We start from the raw sequence: 20,210 nt of genomic DNA, 5'->3' as shown, positions 1-20,210 counted from the left end.
TCATTTATTTGCTTTTGATATGAAGAACTGTGTGTATTTCTGGTGAAAAGAAATGTCTCTCTTTTTGTCAGCTAATTACAAAGTGACTGCACTGAAGATAGGCCACTGTAATTTATATGTATTGTCTTGTATAAAATATGTCTTTCTGAGTCCTCATATCTTCAACTGCCTCCCGAATGTCCAACAATCCTTGTCCAATGTAATTGTGTCTCTCATTCTCCTTGGGGAAAAACCATTAACACATGACTTCTGCCTAACATCTCACCTTTATTATGTAAATTCAGCAATCTATTGGGAGCATATGACTGCTTCCTCAAATGAGCGACATTTTATGACTAACATCTTTCAGGCACGAGTCATATCTTATTTGCAATATATACGTGATATATCATAGTTGGAGGAGGTGGGGTGGTTTGCATGGGTAATGAAGAACCCTCCCCTTGGTGAACCAAGGAAGGAGGAGAATAATATTCCACACCATCCCTAAGGACACAAGTTGGGGACCCAAACCAATTGTACTTGTACACATTCTATCACTAAGAGCAGAAAAGCACTTTGTTACAGAGGACTGCTATGTATAAAACTTTCTTGTTTTTTCATCTTAATTATAATTAGCATTTAACTTTGGGAAGTAAATTTGCGACTAAACTATTTTTATCCTAACATTTGGTGATGAGCAAATCTGATGAGCTCTGAATGAGCCAAATTGCACAGATTTTACAGAGTAATTTGTTTTAAAGCAAATTTATCCTCTGAGAATTGAATATTATGCTCTGGTGTACAAAAATACACCAGAGGACAATAAACAAAAGATGTAGAAAAAGAAAAAAAAAAGCCAAAAAACAACTAATACTCACCTCACTGCTCACACTCTCCCATAAGGTTGTATGCTCCTCTTAATGCTGTCGCACCAATGCAGACATCCCTGTGGACACGCAGGGGCATCCCCAGGCCTAGTCACAGCTGGAAGTCCTGGTCTTGCGCAGGGCATCCCAGGCCTAGTCACAGCTGGAAGTCCTGGTCGTGCGTGAATATGCCTGGTGTTTTAGAGCAAGAAAGCCATAAGAAGAGAAACTGAGTGCCGAGGACTGTATGGGGAAGAGAGAGCAGCAGATGTGGCCAGAGTAGTAAGGGGAGTTTTCGTTTTGTTTTGTTAGTTTGACCCTGACCCTTCACAGTTTAGGATAAAAATCCTACTGCCATTTTGTCGAATACATGTGGTGTGAATTCCAAAAAAAAAAAAAAAATCTCCATTCTGGAAAAATACAGATTTTTGTAAATTTCAAGTAGAATTAAATTTAACTTAATTTGCCCAACCCTAATTACGTTGATATTATAAATATTGGAGTTTGTAGAATATACTTGTCTACAGTATCCTTTTTGTATCCTTACGTAAATGGGACTTATTTATGAAAATTGGAATTTAAAGGGTATTCGATATCTGAAATAATGTTGCTATAAAACATTCACCCAAAGATTAAAGTACAACATAAAAAAACTTAAAATATTTCAAACTTTATTGCCAGCCGATATCACAAAACAAGCATAATTGAATATAAAAAGCTAACTCCTGTAAACCATACAGCAGTATGCAAGTATGACGTAAAATCAGCTATGGTAGTGCTGGGAATAAATCTATATAAAAATCTAAGACTTGAACCTTAACCAATTTGGTGTTTTTAGAACTGCATCAAAGAAATTCAAGTCAAAATGCAAAAACTAGAGAATGCAGAAATAGCAAGTAAGCTGTAAGCTTTCACCAACTTTGTCTTAACCGGATAAGAATTTGTAGAAAAGGCACAGCAAATGCAAATTACATTACAAATAATGTGTTACCCATACACATTTCTAAATATATAAAACTTTTTTACCGTTTTGGTAATAAAGAGCTTGTTGAAAAGCCATTAAGCCCCTCATAACAAAGATTAAAGTTTCTTTTCAGTGCACAATTTATAACATTTCAAATAAGAAAATATAAAGCACGTACTTTAGACAAGTGTTATTTTTAAGGCTAAAACCAATATAGTTTACACCATTAGATAGCCAACCCTATTACCAATTAATTTCCAATTGAACTACTGCTAACAGACTGGAAAGAATAGCTGTATGAAGAGGATGATGAACCATCAAAACTTCCTCGTCGGGATCCACTTCGAGAACCTGAGCGAGATCCTGAGCGGGATCCAGGAGCTGAAGATACATTGTATGGGCTACTTATTCCTTTAGAGGACACTGAAGCTGCTTCCAGCATTCTCAGGCCTGTTACATCTTCAACCATAGAGCGATCAACGGCTTCTTTGTAGGAGATTTTCAGTTTAGTTTTTGGACAAGTCAGAATTTTGGGGTAGTTGCTGAGGTCTCGTAATTTCTGCGCAGCACGACCATCAATTATACTTTTCCGTATAGCTTCTTCTGTTGTAATTCTGGATTGTGTTTCTGGATCAATAAGGCCCCCTGTTAAGTACTGAAACTCAAGGAAACGTTGTCCAGCTTCATATGGCAGCCAGTTTACCTTCATAGCTTCGGCAGCAGATAATTTTTTCTGGCCTCTAACACCATCAAAACCAGAATATGCTTTCTGTGCTTGCTTCAGCCTGGCAGACATATCCTGATCTATTATGCCTTGGTTGACAGCATCTTGCAGAGGAATTCTTTGACCAGAGGTTAGGTTTATAATGCCACCTGTGCATGCCTGTGCTTCAAGTAAACGCTGTCCAGTAATTGTATCGACAATACCACGCTTGATGCCCTCTGAAATAGAGATTTTTTCCAAATTTTCTGTATCAAATATGGCTGCAATAGGACTGATTTCCTCTAAAGAGTCTGAAAATGAACCACTTTTAGACCAGGAGCTTGTTCGAAACTTGGGAGATAAGAGGGATTCTTGTCTTGAAGTAACTAGTACATCGTCACTTAGATTCTTGTTGGAGATCATGTCTGCAAATTGAGTAAGGCTTAACGTACCAGCACGGTATTGTTCAAAGTTGCTTTTATTGATTATTTTCAAGTCTATTGCTTCTTGGACATCATACTGGTTGCCTGTCTTTCGGTCGACAAGTACAACTCTGGTTGAGCCATCTGAACCTGTAGTAGTTATTTCTTCCCATTCGCATTCTTGTTCTGAAAGCTCAAGATAGGTGTCATAATCTATAAGCTCTTTGTTATATGCTTCTTGTACAGTCATTTCCCTGTTGGTATCTGGGTCAACTATCACCACTCTGCGTTTCCTAGAAGTTTTCTTTTGGGATGCTTGGACTAACTTTTTCTTTTCTTTTAAAGGCAGTAGACAAAGATTGGTTTTGTCATCTACAATGCACCGTTCTTTTAATTGCAAGTATGTCAGATTTTCCTCTGTGTTAGGATCGAAAAAGCCTTTGGTGTCATCACTAGGATCGGAAAGGATTTCATTCATTTCTTCATTGAAATAACCACGTTTATATGCTACATCAACTGGTAAACGATGACTTGCTTTTGGATCAATTATTCCACCAGTAGCTATCTGAGCCTCCAGCAGGCGGATGCCATGTCCTTTTTCAATAAGCTCTTTGTTCATAGCCTGAAACAATGAAATTATGTTCCCAGTTTCTGGGTCTTTGTAGCCAGTTACTGCTCTTTCTGCAGACAGTAATTTTTCCTTAAATTCTATTCCAACAAGTCCTCTTCTATAAGCTTCTTCGACAGTAAGCCTTAGATTATTTACTGGGTCCACTATGAATCCTGTTGCTGCTTGTGCTTCCAGTAGTTCCAGCGTGGTTCCAGGTCTTAACAATCCCTTTTTCATTGCATCATAGATTCCTAACTTTTCTTTTGTAGCCTCATTGTATATACCAGCAATACAACTGGATCCTTGCAGAAAATCTTTAATTCTTTCACTGACTTCTTCCACAGATATCTGGCCAGATTCTAGTTGATCTACAGTGGAAGAACGAATTATACCTGACTCTACTAACTCTGTCAAAGGTACTTGTTGCCTGATACCAGCGAATGAAAGGCTTTTCTTCATAACTGGAAGCAAAAGTAATCCTGTGTGGGGTTCAACTCTGCATTTCTGCTTAAGTTGTGCATAACTGACGTTCTTCTTAGTGACTGGTTCTATGTAATACTTTCCATCATCACTGGGGTCATTAAGAGATTTATGTAAATCACGGTCAATCAAGCCACGAGATAATGCAACCTCGATAGGCACAAAGACACTGTTCACTGGGTCAACTATTCCTCCCGCAGCTGCTTGAGCTTCTAAAAGCCGTACACCAACTTCCCGACTAATCAGATTTTTCTTGATAGCCTCTGAAACAGAAACAATTTTTCCTGAGAAAGGATCTTTGAAACCAGTAACTGCTTTTTCTGCAGTGTAAATGGCTTCTCTATCTTGGAAATCAATGAGGTCCCTAGCTACAGCATTGTCTACTGAAAGCTTTTCATTCCTGTCTATGTCTATTATTCCTCCAGTCGCAGCTTGAGCCTCTAGTAACATGACTGAGCTCTCAGGTGAAATCAGTTTCCTTCTCTTTGCTTCCACAAATGAATGTTTCTCTTTAGGTGTTACAGATACTCCGGCAATTGCACCAGCACCCTTCAAGAAGGGTTCTATTTCAGCGGCAACTTCTTCCAGTGATCTCTGGCCCTTTATTAATTTTTCATAAGTAGACTTTGTTATTATCTGGCATTCCAGAAGTTGATGTGCTGTAACTTTTTTCCTCAGACCATCAAAAACAAATTTGGAAAGATCAACTGACATGTCTTCATCTGTTTGAATCTGCTTACTTGATGATATAGGTCGCCTCCTAAGACTGTCTAGTTCTCTTTCAAGAGTAAGTCGTTGATTATCAAAATCTACTTGAGTCAACCGTTGAGTCTCCTCCATCTTCCGCCTGTATCGCTCTTCAATAGATCTAATCTCAGCCTGCAGTCTTTCAATTTCAGTTTTGTATGAAACTTTCTCTCTTTCACTTCTCTCCCAATCACTTTCAATTCTCTTCACATCTTCCTCCTTGCGGGTGTATTGTGTTCTCCACTGATTCAGGTCATTTCGAATTTGCTGTTTCTCTTCTTCCAAGCGTTGCTTATTACGTGTTTCTGCATCTAATGAAGTCTTTGCACGGCTTAGTTCCTCTTCAAGACGTTGCAGCCTTGTTCTGTCTTGTTCCAGAAGTTTTATTTTCATCAAGAGGCTTTCTTTTTCTTGAATAATTTCTGAACACTTCATACTAGATTCCTGTATCTTACCGGTGGCCTGCAACAAAAGAAAAAAAAATACAAAGAAAAGATTGTTTATTGACATAATCAGCCTACATCACCCACAAGAATTTACTCATAATTACAATACTACCAGAATTGGATCTAAGATCTCACACATTGTCGGTTTTATTTCGGTAGGCTAATGAAGCATTTTTATAATGAAGTAGAAACTATGTATTTGACTACATTCCCATCCCACACAATATGAAATGTTTAAATTGTAAAAATACACTGCATTAAAATAATGAGTGAACAAGAGGAAGGCTACAATTGGTTATAGCAGTCTACCGTAGATTTGTTTTCAGTGATTTTTATTCTATATTTGATCTGAAAAATACACAAAACGGAACAAAAACATTTACAAACGGAGACAAAATTTAATGAGAACAGATTTGATTTACTGACATCTGAGACTAATACAATGATTAGAACATAAAAAAGGTTAGTGAAGACTTCGGAGAGTAAATCAACTCACAAAATAAACAAAAGAGACATTTTTAATAAGATTGACAATATGGAGAGTTTATCATTTTAGAAATTACAGAAATCGTTTTATTAGGTGCTTAAATAGTGTAGATTAAATAGGTGCACACATTGCTACACTAAATACATTTTAAATATGTATGCTTTTTTAAATATGTTTAATATTATAAATACATGCAAATATAGCATTTAGCCTCCCGGCCTAAATATAACAACAAATACAATAAGTAGTCAGTGTACCTAAGTGTAACTGACCTTGTATCAAATATATGTTTTTTAATTAAATTATTAATAATGCTTCATTTTTTTTATTTTGCTATTTGGTTCTTACCAATGAAATTTATCCTAATTGGAATTCTGGACTCTGTGTGTGAGGTTTCCAAAACAGTTTAATGCCCGCTTACTGTTTTGTTGATAACAAAAAGTGCACCCATGTCCTCAAGGTGCCTAAAGTTAAAAATACTTCTATTTTGGCAATTAGAAATTCAATTATAAGTTGTTACTAGAAGCTAAATACACATGTTAAGATTATAGAATGTTTAAATTACTGGACAGAAAACACATTAAGGGAAATTTATGTGAGTACCTCCAGTGCTTGCTTTTGGAATTTTTCAATTTCCTGTCTCAAATTTTGCCTCTCTTTCTGTAATTCATTTATTAGGCCCTGTAGCTCCAAAGATCGCTTGTTGCTGATTTGTAGCTGGTTCTTTAACTCTGTAATAGTTGCATTTTTTTCACCATCCACTTCATCTTTACATTTCTTGACCTCCTCATTTTCCAGTCTAACATAACGCAGCTCCTCTTCAAGCCTCAGGTGTTCTTTAGTCAGATTTTCTGTTATCGACTGCAACCTCTCTAATTCTATTTTACTCTCATTGAGGCTTCGGTTTCTCTCTTCAATGGTTTTCTGCAGGTGCTCATTTCTTATGTGAGCCTGCCGTAAGTTTTCTTGCTCTACATGTAATTGGCGACGTAGACTTTCCACCTCAGCTACAAGTTTACTCAGCTCATCAATATTTCTCTGCTGGTCTCTGAGCTGACCATCTAAAGACTCTCTCTGTTGTCTTAAGTCTTCCTCAGTTTGCCTTTTAATTATAGTAACTTGCTCTACTTGTTGTGTTAGCGTTGTGATCTTTTTTAGTTGCTCAGTACTGGTTCTTCTAAGAGCTTCCAACTCTTCTTCTAACTTTTTATTTTTTGCATGCTCATCTGCAGCAATTCTTTTCTGCCTGTTAATCTCTTCCTCAAGTTTGTTTTTATGTGTCTCCAATTCTTTCAGTTTGACTTGAAGTCTGTTTATTTCATTTTCTTTTCCTTGTTTTTCTACTGATAGCTTTTCATAGTCTGATTTAAGTCTTATTAATTCTTGCTCCTGAATCTTTAATTTGCTTATGGTCTCTGTGGCAGTTGTATTGGCTTTTTGCAGATCAAACTGGTTCCTTTGTACTTTTACATGCTCCTCCTCAAGTCTCTTCTTTTGGTTTATTTCTACCTCAATAACTTTTTTCAATCTTTCAATCTCCTTATTGCGTTCCTGAATTGTTTTGGCAGCATCATCAAGGGATTTTTTATTTCTTTGCTCCTCCTCAGATCTGAGCTTGGTAAGCTGCTTCAACTCAATCTCCAATTGCTGCTTCCTTTGAGTCAAATCTGATGTTAATGACTTCTGCTGGTGAACATCATCTTCATTTTTTTTCAAATTCGTTGTCATTTGTGTCAAAGAGGTCCGTAATCTGTTTAACTCTAATGACAAATCTCGTTTCTCTCTTGCTAGACTGTCTATCTCTTGATTCAAGCCAGTCATGTTGTCTTCTTTTTCAATACTTAGTTCGTGGATGGTAGTTTTTGAAATATTAATTTCTGTCTCATACTTGTTTCTTAAATTTATAAGCTGATCGTCATAATTGTTTCTTACCTTTACAAGCTCGTTTTCATATTGCCTCTGACGGGCAGCCTCCTCCTGAAGTTGATATTTCAATTTGTCAATCTCACCATTTCTATCCTGAATTGTCCTGCTAGCTTCCTCCAGTGATATCTTAAATCTTGTAACTTCTTCTGAGCTACTATTAATTATCCTTTGTAGTTCCTTTTCCAATTGCTGCTTTCTCTGAGTGATCTCAGACCCTGAAGCTTTCTGTTGAAGAGCATCATCTTCTGCCCTTCTGCGTTGTTCATTTGTTTGGACAATGGTTTCATTAAGTCGAGTGATTTCTTGGGTAAGATCTCTATTTTCTCTTGCTAATTTCTCAAGTTGGGCTCTTAATTCATATGAGTCTTCTTCCTTCTGAACCGTTATTTGCTGTATTGTCGTCTTTGTAATGTTTATTTCAGATTCATATTTGTTCCTCAAACTACTGATTTCATCACTATACTGCTTCCTTACCTTTGACAGCTCATTCTCATAGTCCCGCTTCCTCTGGCCTTCGTCCTGCAGAAGAACTCTTAGCCTCTCTATCTCATATTCCTTCTCCTTGACTATCTTGTCAGTTTCAATTTTTTGGCGGTTGACACCTTCTAAGTCACTTTGCCTCTTTTGCTGAATTTGGTTGAATTCATTCTTTTGGAGCTCACATCTGTCCTCCAGTGCTTTTCTCCTCCTTTTCTCATCATCAATCTCATATGTGAACCTGGTGATCTTTTCATTGAGTTCAGCTATCTGACTATAGCATTTATCAAGGTTCTGTTTTGCAGAAGACCCTTCCATTTCAGCCTTCCTCTTCATATCTTCCAGAAGAAGGAGTCTTGATTTGTACTCTGAGCAATCTGTCTGATATTTTTGCAGATTTTGATCAAGAAATTTGTTTTTCTGAGAGTTATCTGAATTTGCATCTCTGGCAAGGCGCAGTTCCTCTTCAAGAAGCTCAATTCTAGTGTTTTTCATCTGTAAAAAAAAAATGTCGACAACTCAATAATCCGATTATAATTTTGCACCCCAATGTTAACATCCTTTTATTTGAGCCACTGATTAAATGAATGAATATTGTACGATGCAAACGTGCCAGTGTTTGTGAGCAAATTGCATTTTTGTTGTTGTCCTAAATATGAGTGTTAGTCAGTAGGACACCTCTAATAAATATTGTTCATTCCCTTACAATTTACACATGCAGATTACTGCTACATGGAAACAGAGGTGTAATGAGTGCCGATGGACACGCTGTCTTCTGAAACTGAAGACATATCAATCGAAAGTCTATAATCCTGCCTTTGATCTCGTAGGAGAACAGCTTAGCTGAGGTCTTGAGCCTTTTTATTTTAGCGATCTGTGGAGGTTTTAGCAGCAGACCCCCTCCAATCAAAACATTTGACAAAACTCTGACATGTCAAATATTCTATTAACCTCTTAACGTCTAATGACGGGCAGTGTCTGTCATTCGACGAGTCCCCCTGTTTGGTGTTCGTTGTGCTGATGAGCCCACACCTTTTCCAGCACATGACAGCTGATCTAATCAGCTGACATGTGCTCCATAACAGCTGCAAGTGGAACCGCGATCTACCCTCGGCTGTTAACATGTTAAATGCCACTGTCAAACTCTGACAGCGGCATTTAACATGCACGCGCAGGAAGCGTGTCATTACCTCCTCCCTCCTCTATATAGCACAAGCAATCGGATGATAGCAGCTTCTAATCTCCAATTGAGACTATTGAAGCAGGTAAAAAGTAAAATAAATTTTTACAAATATTAAAAAAAGAAAAAAATATACGTTAAAATCCCCCTCTTTTGCCCCATTCAAAATAAAACAATAAAAAAAATCAAATATACACATATTTGGTATCGCTGAGTTCAGAATCGCCCGATCTATCAATATATAAAAAGAATTAATCCAATTGGTAAATGGGGTAGCGAGAAAAAAAATTGAAACGCCAGAATTACATTTTTATGGTTGCTTCAACATTGCAATAAAATGCAATAATGGGCAATCAAAAGATCACATACACACCAAAATGATATCAATAAAAATGTCAGATCGGCACACAAAAAATAAGCCCTCACCAGGCTCCCGATCCCAAAAAATGGAGATGCTACAGTCTTGGAAAATGGCAACTTTTTTTTTTTTTTTTTTTTACAGATTTAGATTTTTTTTTCACCATTTTAATAAAAAAGAACCTAGACATGTTTGGTGTCTGTGAACTGTAAAATCATAATGGCAGGTCAGTTTTAGGATTTAGTGAACATGGTAAAAAAAAATCCAAAAAACAATTGTGGAATTGCACTTTTTTCGCAATTTCACCGCATTTGGATTTTTTTTCCGTTTTCCAGTACATAATATGGTAAAATCAATGGTGCGTAATTCAGCATAAAGGGATAATATAAAACGTAACTTTTAATATTTCAAAGTACCATAAAAAACAAATCACCCAAGTGAACAAACACACAAATTGGGGCAAAGTCTCAACCATAAGGTATAATGGTCCTTAGAGACTGATAAGCCCCTCACAGGATTAAAAAGATCAAAAAACATGTCCCCTGAAGATTTTGCTTGGATGAAACGCGTTGGGACGAAATAATAGGGAGAGTGCAGGGCATTTCTATACACAGGGGTAGTTGTGGACTGCCCTTGTAAGGGCAGGAGCATTGGGGATAGTCTATTGGTAGCCCCATAGGGATTGACATAGGGACTGTCTTCCCTTCGCCTTCTGGATATCTGCCTAACAAGGGAATATCCGGTGCTTCGCTGCCCTTCCTGTGGAATTGGTGAGACCGTTCCTTTATTATGCTTACAAGTATCAGCAGGCATTTCTTACAGTGTATGCCACAACTGTTCTATTGTTCTTAAATGCGACTGAGTGTATGGTAACTGTTGTTGTTGTAACAAATAACAGTTTCACAGTTTTCTCATATACCATACCTCAGTAATATGTATCTCGTCAGTATTCTTGCAGTCGGGATCTTTTTAATCCTGTGAGGGGCTTATCAGTCTCTAAGGACCATTATACCTTATGGTTGAGACTTTGCCCCAATTTGTGTGTTTGTTCACTTGGGTGATTTGTTTTTTATGGTACTTTGAAATATTAAAAGTTACGTTTTATATTATCCCTTTATGCTGAATTACGGTTAATTGGATTGGGATTATCTGTATGATTTATACCCAAACACAGATATTGCTTTGTTGTCGTTAAAATCAATGGTGCCATTCAAAAGTACAACTCGTCCCGCAAAAAAGCAAGCCCTCATGTGGCCATATTGAGAGAAAAATAAAAAAGTTATGCCCATGGTAAGAAGGGGAGCAAAAAATGGAAACGCCAAAACGGAAATACCACTGGTCCTTAAGGGGTTAAAGTAGAGTTAAATTTTAATGAAAACATTAATTCTCATTCATGATATGTTGTCCATGGACAAACGTTGTCAGCTTGGATTAAATTAAACACTCAAAGGTGTATGTATAGTAAAATACCTTTAAGTCTTCCATGCTCTTTGACATTTCATGCAAAAGTCTGTATAAATCATTTCCTCTAGTTAGCAACTCTATGTAGCGTGCTTGAATGTCAGAAGCCTGAAGAATAAAAAAAAACATGGGTTATGTTTGTGGTTGTCTTAGATAATTAGTGCAACAAGCTTGATCTTCTTTATTCTGCCAATATATGCAGCGTTACAACATGCAATTATTTATTTCCAATTACCTTGCTCCCTATGATAATGACAACTTTATTAGTTGTCCCAAGATAATTAGTCGGACAATAATGGTATTTTGTTGCCAATACATTAAAAATAAAGACCAATCTTATTTTCCCTAAAATACACTGCTCAAAAAAATAAAGGGAACACTAAAATCCCACATCCTGGATATCACTGAATTAAATATTTCAGTTGCAAATCTTTATTCATTACATAGTGGAATGTGTTGAGAACAATAAAACATAAAAATGATCAATGTAAATCTAAATTAATATCCCACGGAGGTCTGGATTTGGAATGATACTCAAAATCCAAGTGGAAAATCAAATTACAGGCAGGTCCAACTTCAGTGGAAATGCCTCAAGACAAGGAAATTATGTTCTGTTGTGTGTGGCCTCCACGTGCCTGTATGACCTCACTACAATGCCTGGGCATGCTACTGATGAGGCGGCAGATGGTCTCCTGAGGGCTGTCCTCCCAGACCTGGACTAAAGCATCCGCCAACTCCTGGAAAATCTGTGGTGCAACGTGATGTTGGTGGATGGTGCGAGACATGATGTCCCAGATGTGTTCAATCAGATTCAGGTCTGGGGAATGGGCGGGCAAGTCCATAGCTTCAATGTCTTCATCTTGCAGGAACTGCTGACACACTCCAGCCACATGAGGTCTGGCATTGTCCTGCATTAGGAGGAACTCAGGGCCAACCGCACCAGCATATTGTCTCACAAGGGGTCTGAGGATCTCATCTCGGCACCTAATGGCAGTCAGGCTACCTCTGGTGAGCACATGGAGGGCTGTGCGGCCCTCCAAAGAAATGCCACCCCACACCAATACTGACCCACTGCCAAACCGGTCATGCCGAAGGATGTTGCAGGCAGCAGATCGCTCTCCACGGCGTCTCCAGACTCTGTCACGTCTGTCACATGTGCTCAGTGTGAACCTGCTTTCATCTGTGAAGAGCACATTACACCAGTGGCGAATTTGCCAATCTTGGTGTTCTGTGGCAAATGCCAAGCGTCCTGCACGGTGTTGGGTTGTGAGCACAACCCCCATCTGTGGACGTTGGGCACTCAGACCATCCTCATGGAGTCGGTTTCTAACTGTTTCTGCAGACACATGCACATTTGTGGCCTGCTGGAGGTCATTTTCCAGGGCTCTGGCAGTGCTCCTCATGTTCCTCCTTTGCACAAAGGCTGAGGTAGCGGTCCTGCTGCTTGGTTGTTGCCCTCCTACGGCCCCATGAATGTCTCCTGGTGTACTGACCTGTCTCCTGGTAGCACCTCCAACCTCTGGACACTACGCTGACTGACACAGAAAATCTTCTTGCCACAGCTCACATTGATGTGCCATTCTGGATGAGCTACACTACCTGAGCCACTTGTGGGTTGTAGAGTCCGTCTCATGCTACCACGAGCGTGAAAGCACAACCAACATTCAAAAGTGACCAAAACATCAGCCAGAAAGCATTGGTACTGAGATGTTGTCTGTGGTCCCCACCTGCAGAACCACTCCTTTATTGAGTGTGTCTTGATAATTGCCAATAAATTCCATATGTTGTCTATTCCATTTGCAGAACAGCTTGTGAAATTGATTGTTAAACAGTGTTGCTTCCTAAGTGGACAGTTTGATTTCACAGAAGTTTTATTTACTTGGAGTTATATTCTGTTGTTTAAGTGTTCCTTTTATTTTTTTGAGCAGTGTATATTTATATCTGTTCTATGGTTTGATAACTAATAATGGTAGTACTACCAATTTTAGCTCATAAAATCAGAAAAAAATAAATTTTTTACTAACTTCTTGCAAGACAACGACTGCTGGGGATTGTACCACGGTTCTTTTTATTGGGATGTTAAGTAAGGTTTCCAGTCCAGAGCTGTATGACGCCAGTTGGAGTTCATAATCCTAAATAATAAAAACAGGAAAACCATTATTAGTATAAATGCCATCTTATGTAAATGTATTACAATGTACACTATGGCACTAGATGGTGACGCTTTAAGATCATAATAGGTTATCTGTGGATGTAGTAAATTAGTAAAATTTGTAGATTTTCGTGAATTGCATTGAAAATCTACAACAGTGTATAGTACAATACTTGGCATGGGTTTTATGATCTATATGTTCCCTATATATCATGGATTGTTATATAACACTATAGAGTACTTTTTTTTTTTTAGAGGTGGCGTAAAATATAGATTGAAAACAGAGAAAATATTAGGCAAAGAGGTACGTCCACTATTTAGTGTTCTGTCATGTGGGTCAGATATTTGCTTACCTTGATCGAAGATGCACATTGGTCTGCAGTCTTCATCACCTCTTCAACCTTTTCTCTTTTGCCTTGTATATCGACATTTAAATTCTAAGACACAAATGAAAAGTTCAATTCTGGAACATATCCACATTCAATATATTTATAAGATTGGTTATATACACCACAGTGCAAGGTTTAAAGATTGCATCTACTAATATGTTAACAAAAAAGTTTTTAGAGGGACGATAATCAGTTTTACCCACCTTTTGTTCATTTAGGTATCTTGCAACGGTGTTGGCATCTGAAAGCTTTGCAGACTCTAAAACATCTATCTTCTGTTTGGTGTCAGTGATCCACTTGCTCAGGGCCTGATACATATCTCGGTAATTTCTCAGCTGTTTTCCTTGCTTTTCAAGCTCCCAAGATCTAGATAAGGAAGCATCGTTAGGACGCGTATACATATGCAACCTCATAAGATCCAAATGCCCACTGAAGTCTTTTATTCATTCTCTATATTATTGCCATGGTAACAGTAGTCCTATGGCAGCACGAGCTGGCCCACATTTCCAGTCTATAATACTTATACACACTAATGTCTTCAGACTCATCCAAAACACATTGTATTAGCTACAGCATAAAGATCTGTGCCCAGAATATAATGTTCGTGTCTCATTTCTCTATGAATACTCATTTACCTATCATCGATTTCTTTTTCAATCCTGTGCCAGCGCTCAGTCAGTTGATTGGCTTTGTCAGCGAATTTGGAGAGGTCTACTTCGCAATATGGATAGGCCTGGACAACACGGTCATTTATCTGCAGGGTTTTCTTTAGCTCTGTATCCAGAGATATGAGCTGGGATTTCTTCTGTTCTAGCTCTGCTTTCATTTTCTGAAATTTAATATTGTAAAACTTAATATAGGAAACACTGTATGATGGTAAAACAAACACACAGCAAAAGTGTTATGGTTGGAGCTTTTTACGTATGGTTACAGCATCGTCCATGAGAACTTTGGATATCATGAAATTTCATTCTGTCAGTGCCTGATTTCAGAGGTAAAACCAATGGTTACTAAGTAGATAAAAAGAACAAGCAAACACCAAACGTTTTCATATCCTAAGTATAAAGGTGTCCATACACCTAATTCCTAGCTTTTTCTTCCAACACCCCCTACACATTTTGGGTGAATGGGCAGGTGTTCTTGATCAGAGCCAGATTGAACCTTGAAAGTTAACATACCCAACTCTTCTTTCTTGGGACATCAGCTATTGAAGGAGAGTCGATAGGAGAACCTTATGCATACACGGGCCTAAGTCATTCAACTTTCCTCTGCGAAAGGGCACTTTAGGGTGTCTTCTTTTTTGGACATTAGAACAGCCATTAGAAAAGAATATATTTGTTAGGCATGGATGGTTTTAATATAATAAACAGAGGCATGCTCACTTTTCAGAACCTCCACGGATCCAGTGCAAGGCACTACTGAGGTCTGTGTGGAACTCAGCAACACAATCAGGTGACTGGAAGAGAGTGTCAAAGGTTGTTCTTCTGATGATGCGTTCTTCTAGTCACCTTACTGCTGTAGTAAATCACAGGATGCAGCAGTCAAGTGACTAGAAGAGTACGTCATCAGGGAACACACTCTTACAGTCAACTGACTCCCATGTGACTTCTGAAATGAGCACACATAGCTTTCAAAGAGGGCACAGACTTCCGAAGCAGCCTGTGGTAGATCTGCAAGGGCACTGAAAGATGAGTATGCCTCTGTTAATTACTTTAAAATCATCCATGCCTAAAAAAATAATGTATTTCTGTGTCAGACAATCCCTTTAAGGGGTTAGTGCACAATTTTTAATGATTGTGTTTGATGTATAAAAAGTATTCAGTGATCTCCTATGTGCCCTCAGTGAAGCAGAACTTAAAGCACCATTCCAGCATTTTTTTGCAGCGCTGGAGTGGTGCTTCTAATGTAAGGTCTTTGACCATAGTCTCATACTTGCCTGTCGCCATCTTCCCCTCCTGTCGGTCTCCGGAAGAGTGTGACCTGACAGATTGCTCCAGTGTTTCACGAAGTGAGTCAGAGGTCATTCTTCAATGTAAGGCTATGAGAGCCTTGTTGTGATTTTCATAGACTTGGATTCAGAGCTTGTGACGTAACTTCTGACCAGTCAGAAGTTGCGGTCACAAGATGATGCCACAGGACTGGAGCATCGCCAGAAAAAGATGAAGACGCAAGAGGATGAGTATAAGAATGGGGGCAGGGACCTTACATTAGAAGCACCACTCCAGTGCTGAAAAAAAAAAATTCTGGTGACGTGAAGCTCTGTTTCACAAATTCTTAAAGAATCAGATTAATTTAGAAATTAGAAAGCAGTATTGGACTTCATTAGATAAAAAATGGTGTTCAGGGGAAAAAAAAGTACTTTCAGTCCAGCACATCTAAGGCCACTTACAAAGGCAAAATGGAGACTTCAGAAACATTTTAGTATACTGGTTGGCAATTTTCTTACCTTCAATGCATTTCTGTATGCTTCAACTTTTGCTGGATCAAGGGAAATTGTTTCTTCTTCTGTCAGTCGAGCTTCATAAACCTTTATCAGATCCTCAAGCTGAAGAATGTTTTGAAGTAAAATCCTCAGTGCCTGAAGTCTTTAGGACACATAAAAAGAATAATTATCAGGACAAAAATACAGAAAAACCTATCTAAATAATAACGACTGCCCACTAATTTCCTGGTTGAAGCAATTTAACAGTAAGCTATTTCTTAGGTTTAAACCCCATGTGATAATCTGGCCTAAGATGATTTTTCAGTTTTGTCAGTTTAGTAAAATCCAGACAATCAATTGTCAGATTAATGGAACTTTACTGCATTGTTTTTATTCTTGTTAAAAAAAGGAGTCTATCAGATTATTCCTAATACACCATCTAGAGATCTGAGTAAGGGTTTTAAACCACTGCTTGGCCTGAAGGCACACAACATAGAGGCTGTAAGTCAATCAGGAGGAGGAGGGGAATAGAGCTGGAGTGACAGAGGTTTCATTTCTACAGTAACTCTTTAGACTCATTTGCATATCATTTAAAGGGCTGATTTCTCAGTAATGGAGACATGTAATGGACCACTGCTCAATTATGCCAGTGACTTGTCAGTACTGAAATCTTTCTCATGTGTTGTATATTCCCGATACAGGTTATAATCGGTACCGCTCCTTCTGTGGGCAATGGCTATACTGACATACTGTGCAGGAATGAGATTTCAGTACTGCTCACAGTTATTGTCACAACGGTAGAGCTGGCCATCAAGACTAAGGGGTTGGCATTAGGCGAGGGTTAGTGTGCATGATGGGAGACTTGCTGGCTCTTTTACATAATGGAATAAGTTTAACATGTCTGAAAAGTCCGCTACCTGGAAATGTAAATGGTTTATTAGGCATATTTCCCTTTTTTTTCCTTTATAGGACAAAAATGGAATGCCATGTAGCATAATGATGGGTTCCTTTGTTATGTCCCTTTAAAGCCAGAGACCAAATTGGTTTATATTTGGTAACAGCTTTTTTGTCCAGTATGACTAAAGAAATGCTAAATGGTGAAATAACTCAAAACATGTTAGTGATCTAGTATTATTAAACCACCATGGTTATGTGTAGTGTAGATTTAATAATACTCTTTTGTACCTTTCCAAGTGCTCTGCAGAGAAACCATGGATATTCTCCATTTTCTTCAGTAGTGCATTCAGCTCTGACTGCATATACGCCGACTTGTCTGAGTCCTTTAAGCTCAGGATCATCTCTTTAATCTTGGTAAGTTGTGCTGCAAAGTTTTGTCCATCTCCTCTCAAAGCCTGTCAAAGAGAAGTAGAAGAGTGCCACCAAAATTTTAGATAAATAACACCCAAGTATAAAGCACAAGCCAGATCTACTCGTCATTAATATATACCATGATTCCCGAGAAAACCTTCACAATTTGCTTTTATTTCCATATACAAATGTAAATGTACTATCTATCCTTACCCACTACCTTTCCCCTCAGACTTTCCCACACCTTTGTAGATATGAACACGGGGGCCACTGCATTTCATCAGTCCCTTATATTACATACCATCTTTGTCAAGAAACATTTATTTTGCTCCATGAAATTTCCTGTGAAACATATTTTTGGATCTACTCTAAGCAGCACTGTGACCCTGGGTTCAATTGCCCAAGTTGACCACATCTGCAAGGAGTTTTGTTGGGTTTCCTTCGGGTACTCAGTTTTCCCACCTCACTCCAAAGGCATACTGATAGGAAAATTTTGATTGTGAGCCCCAATATCTCCTCTTGTTTTTTTTTCCTAATTCTCTGACATGATTCCAAATATCACTATTTTGCAAAGGAGCCAAAAAGAGTGCATTAGGTTTTCTTATATGGATTACATACAGGCACCATTGATAATATACCCCCATATACTTTATCAATGGAGTATAAAAAGCACAGCAAGGTCGATTGAAAATAATAAGTTGAATTTCTCATAATTTTGAATAGTGACATACCTCTAAATCATTTATTCTGTATGAGAAGTCTCTGAATGTTTCTTGATCGACGTTGTAGACATTCCTTTGCAGAAGCTTGGTCTCGTGGATCTCCATTTGCTGGCGGATCTTTTGGAGCTCCAACAGCAGCCAGTTCTCCTGTTTCAGCCTGTCACTGTCCACTACAGTAGTAGAAGTATTGCTTCCTTTCAAATTGGAGGCAGTATTCTGGGTAACAACTTCAACTCTTTCAGCTAAAATGAAATAACCAGATAACAAGAAGTTATGTGACAATAAAGATTAAATATCAGAGGAAAACACATACATCACTCAACATTAAAAGGAGTTGTCTTGCCACAAGATGTGGTCATTAATATCGTAACTTTGATGAGGGTCAGATGTAACCACTGAATGAAGTTTCACTAAGCTGCTCTACTTAATGTGTAGCAGCCACTGCCAAGTACTACAGAACAACTCCAATTCTCCAGCATAGAAACTGTTCTGTAGTACTAGGCAGTGGCTGCTACTCATTGAATAGTAGCTCTTTTGCATTATTCGGCAGCAGCCATTACACACTGAATGGAGCTACATACTGCACCTCCATTCAATGTTGACATTTGGCCGGGACCGAACAAATAGCTGATCGGTGGAGGTGGACCCTGAATAGGTCATCATTTTCTAGTGGCCGGACAACCCTTTTTAGAGAATTCACAAATTACACCAAGCTGCATGACAACTATGCTCTATGAGCTTCTAGATTACTGATATCTGGTCTCTGGCCAATTAGAAATAAAGCTGGATCCAAATGGGCTACAGTAATATTAGCATAAAAACGCTGCTGTGTATTGTGGCTCGTAATTTAATGCAAATGTGGACATTTATCTTCGAAGATATGACTCCTAATTTATGGTAGTTTGATATCCACCAGATTGTAGATCTACATGATATCCAGCCTTTAACCAGTTGTATGAATGAGGCTTTAAATTATTACATTCATGCAACCTTGAACACTAATGGACATTGCATTTAAAAATCATAACAGCTAAAATGTAATAGAATGGGGTAATCACTGCTTGTATAACTATCTAATGAGCATCTTATTCTGCCCTAATCTCCAAGTCCACACATGCACTATGTATGAGTATGGCACAGATGGGGTGTGGTAGGAAATGTAGTTTGTAAGCTGCACTTCAACATATTTACATACAATTGTTTATTTGCTGCTGTGGTCGTGTCTTGATGTACGTGGTCTCCTTAGTTTGGTAGCTGGGGAGTTGTACCACCAGGGTCTGATAATGCTTCTGTGCTTCAGAAAACTGGCTGTGCATTTTTCTTTTGTCGTCATCACCGAACATGTTTGAGCCCTGGCTATTTCTCATGAATTCCTGGTAATGTACTTCCAAATCTGATACAACCCTTTGGTAGTCTTCTTGACGCATGGTCTTGAGCTGTAATAAGAAGCCACATATTTAATAACATACATTTTAGCTATTTATGGACCACCGATAAACAAATATTTGGGCGTTCTGTATTCTACTCAGCAGCGAAGCAGCTGTTCAATATTATGCAGCTGCAGGACCAGGTAGTTGCTTGTCATACACAGCCGAACTCTCCATAAAGAAGGCAGCGGCAGTAATAAACAGTCTCTGCCTTCTCCATTGCTGAGTAAACATCACTGAACAAGTAATATGTATACATAATAAGATGTGCTCACAGTGATTCCCCCTTCAGACCCAGTGATCATACTGTTGCTGGGTTTGGGTAGGGAGCAAGGGCTTCTGGGACCTAACAGGCTTAGATCAGTTCTGCTATGCAGGCAGGCAGCTGAATTTCCACTGTAACTGGGGATAATATACTATTTAATAAAAAGGCAGAGAAAAATAAAGAAAGATCCATATTTCTTTTAGCAGCCCCAGCCCTCATCGAAAAAAAATAAAAAAGTGTTGTTATATAAAAATAATTAATATGGTAAGGGGAATAAAATGTAAAATTTATTTTATTGGTCTTTTGTGGTTATTAAAACATAAAAATTTGAAAAGCACACGTGTTTTCTTTATTTTCCCATTGATATTGCTCAATATCGGCAAAAAATAAAGTATAAAAATGAAAAAAAAAATTAGGCT

General features: G+C 38.2%; 1 protein-coding gene across 4 annotated transcripts in view; it reads right to left on the bottom strand.

The window, feature by feature from the left end:
- Positions 1–1,499: 1,499 nt before the first annotated feature.
- DSP (desmoplakin) overlaps positions 1,500–20,210 on the bottom strand; it is a 59,280-nt gene continuing 40,569 nt past the window's right edge. For 2 of the 4 annotated variants that reach the window (XM_077269826.1, XM_077269825.1), the window contains exons 14-24: positions 19,295–19,535; positions 18,109–18,341; positions 17,255–17,421; positions 16,094–16,232; positions 14,283–14,476; positions 13,851–14,013; positions 13,612–13,695; positions 13,131–13,238; positions 11,116–11,214; positions 6,308–8,602; positions 1,500–5,233 (exon numbers count right to left, since the gene is read on the bottom strand). In XM_077269826.1, coding sequence (XP_077125941.1) covers positions 2,060–5,233; positions 6,308–8,602; positions 11,116–11,214; positions 13,131–13,238; positions 13,612–13,695; positions 13,851–14,013; positions 14,283–14,476; positions 16,094–16,232; positions 17,255–17,421; positions 18,109–18,341; positions 19,295–19,535 — 6,897 coding nt within the window. In that variant the 3' untranslated portion in view covers positions 1,500–2,059. The remainder of the gene's footprint in view (positions 5,234–6,307; positions 8,603–11,115; positions 11,215–13,130; positions 13,239–13,611; positions 13,696–13,850; positions 14,014–14,282; positions 14,477–16,093; positions 16,233–17,254; positions 17,422–18,108; positions 18,342–19,294; positions 19,536–20,210) is intronic. The other 2 variants (XM_077269827.1, XM_077269828.1) reach the window with 2 other exon arrangements.

Source organism: Ranitomeya variabilis, chromosome 6, assembly GCF_051348905.1.
Source record: "Ranitomeya variabilis isolate aRanVar5 chromosome 6, aRanVar5.hap1, whole genome shotgun sequence".
Taxonomy (NCBI): domain Eukaryota; kingdom Metazoa; phylum Chordata; class Amphibia; order Anura; family Dendrobatidae; genus Ranitomeya; species Ranitomeya variabilis.
This window is presented reverse-complemented; position numbering and strand designations above follow the sequence as displayed.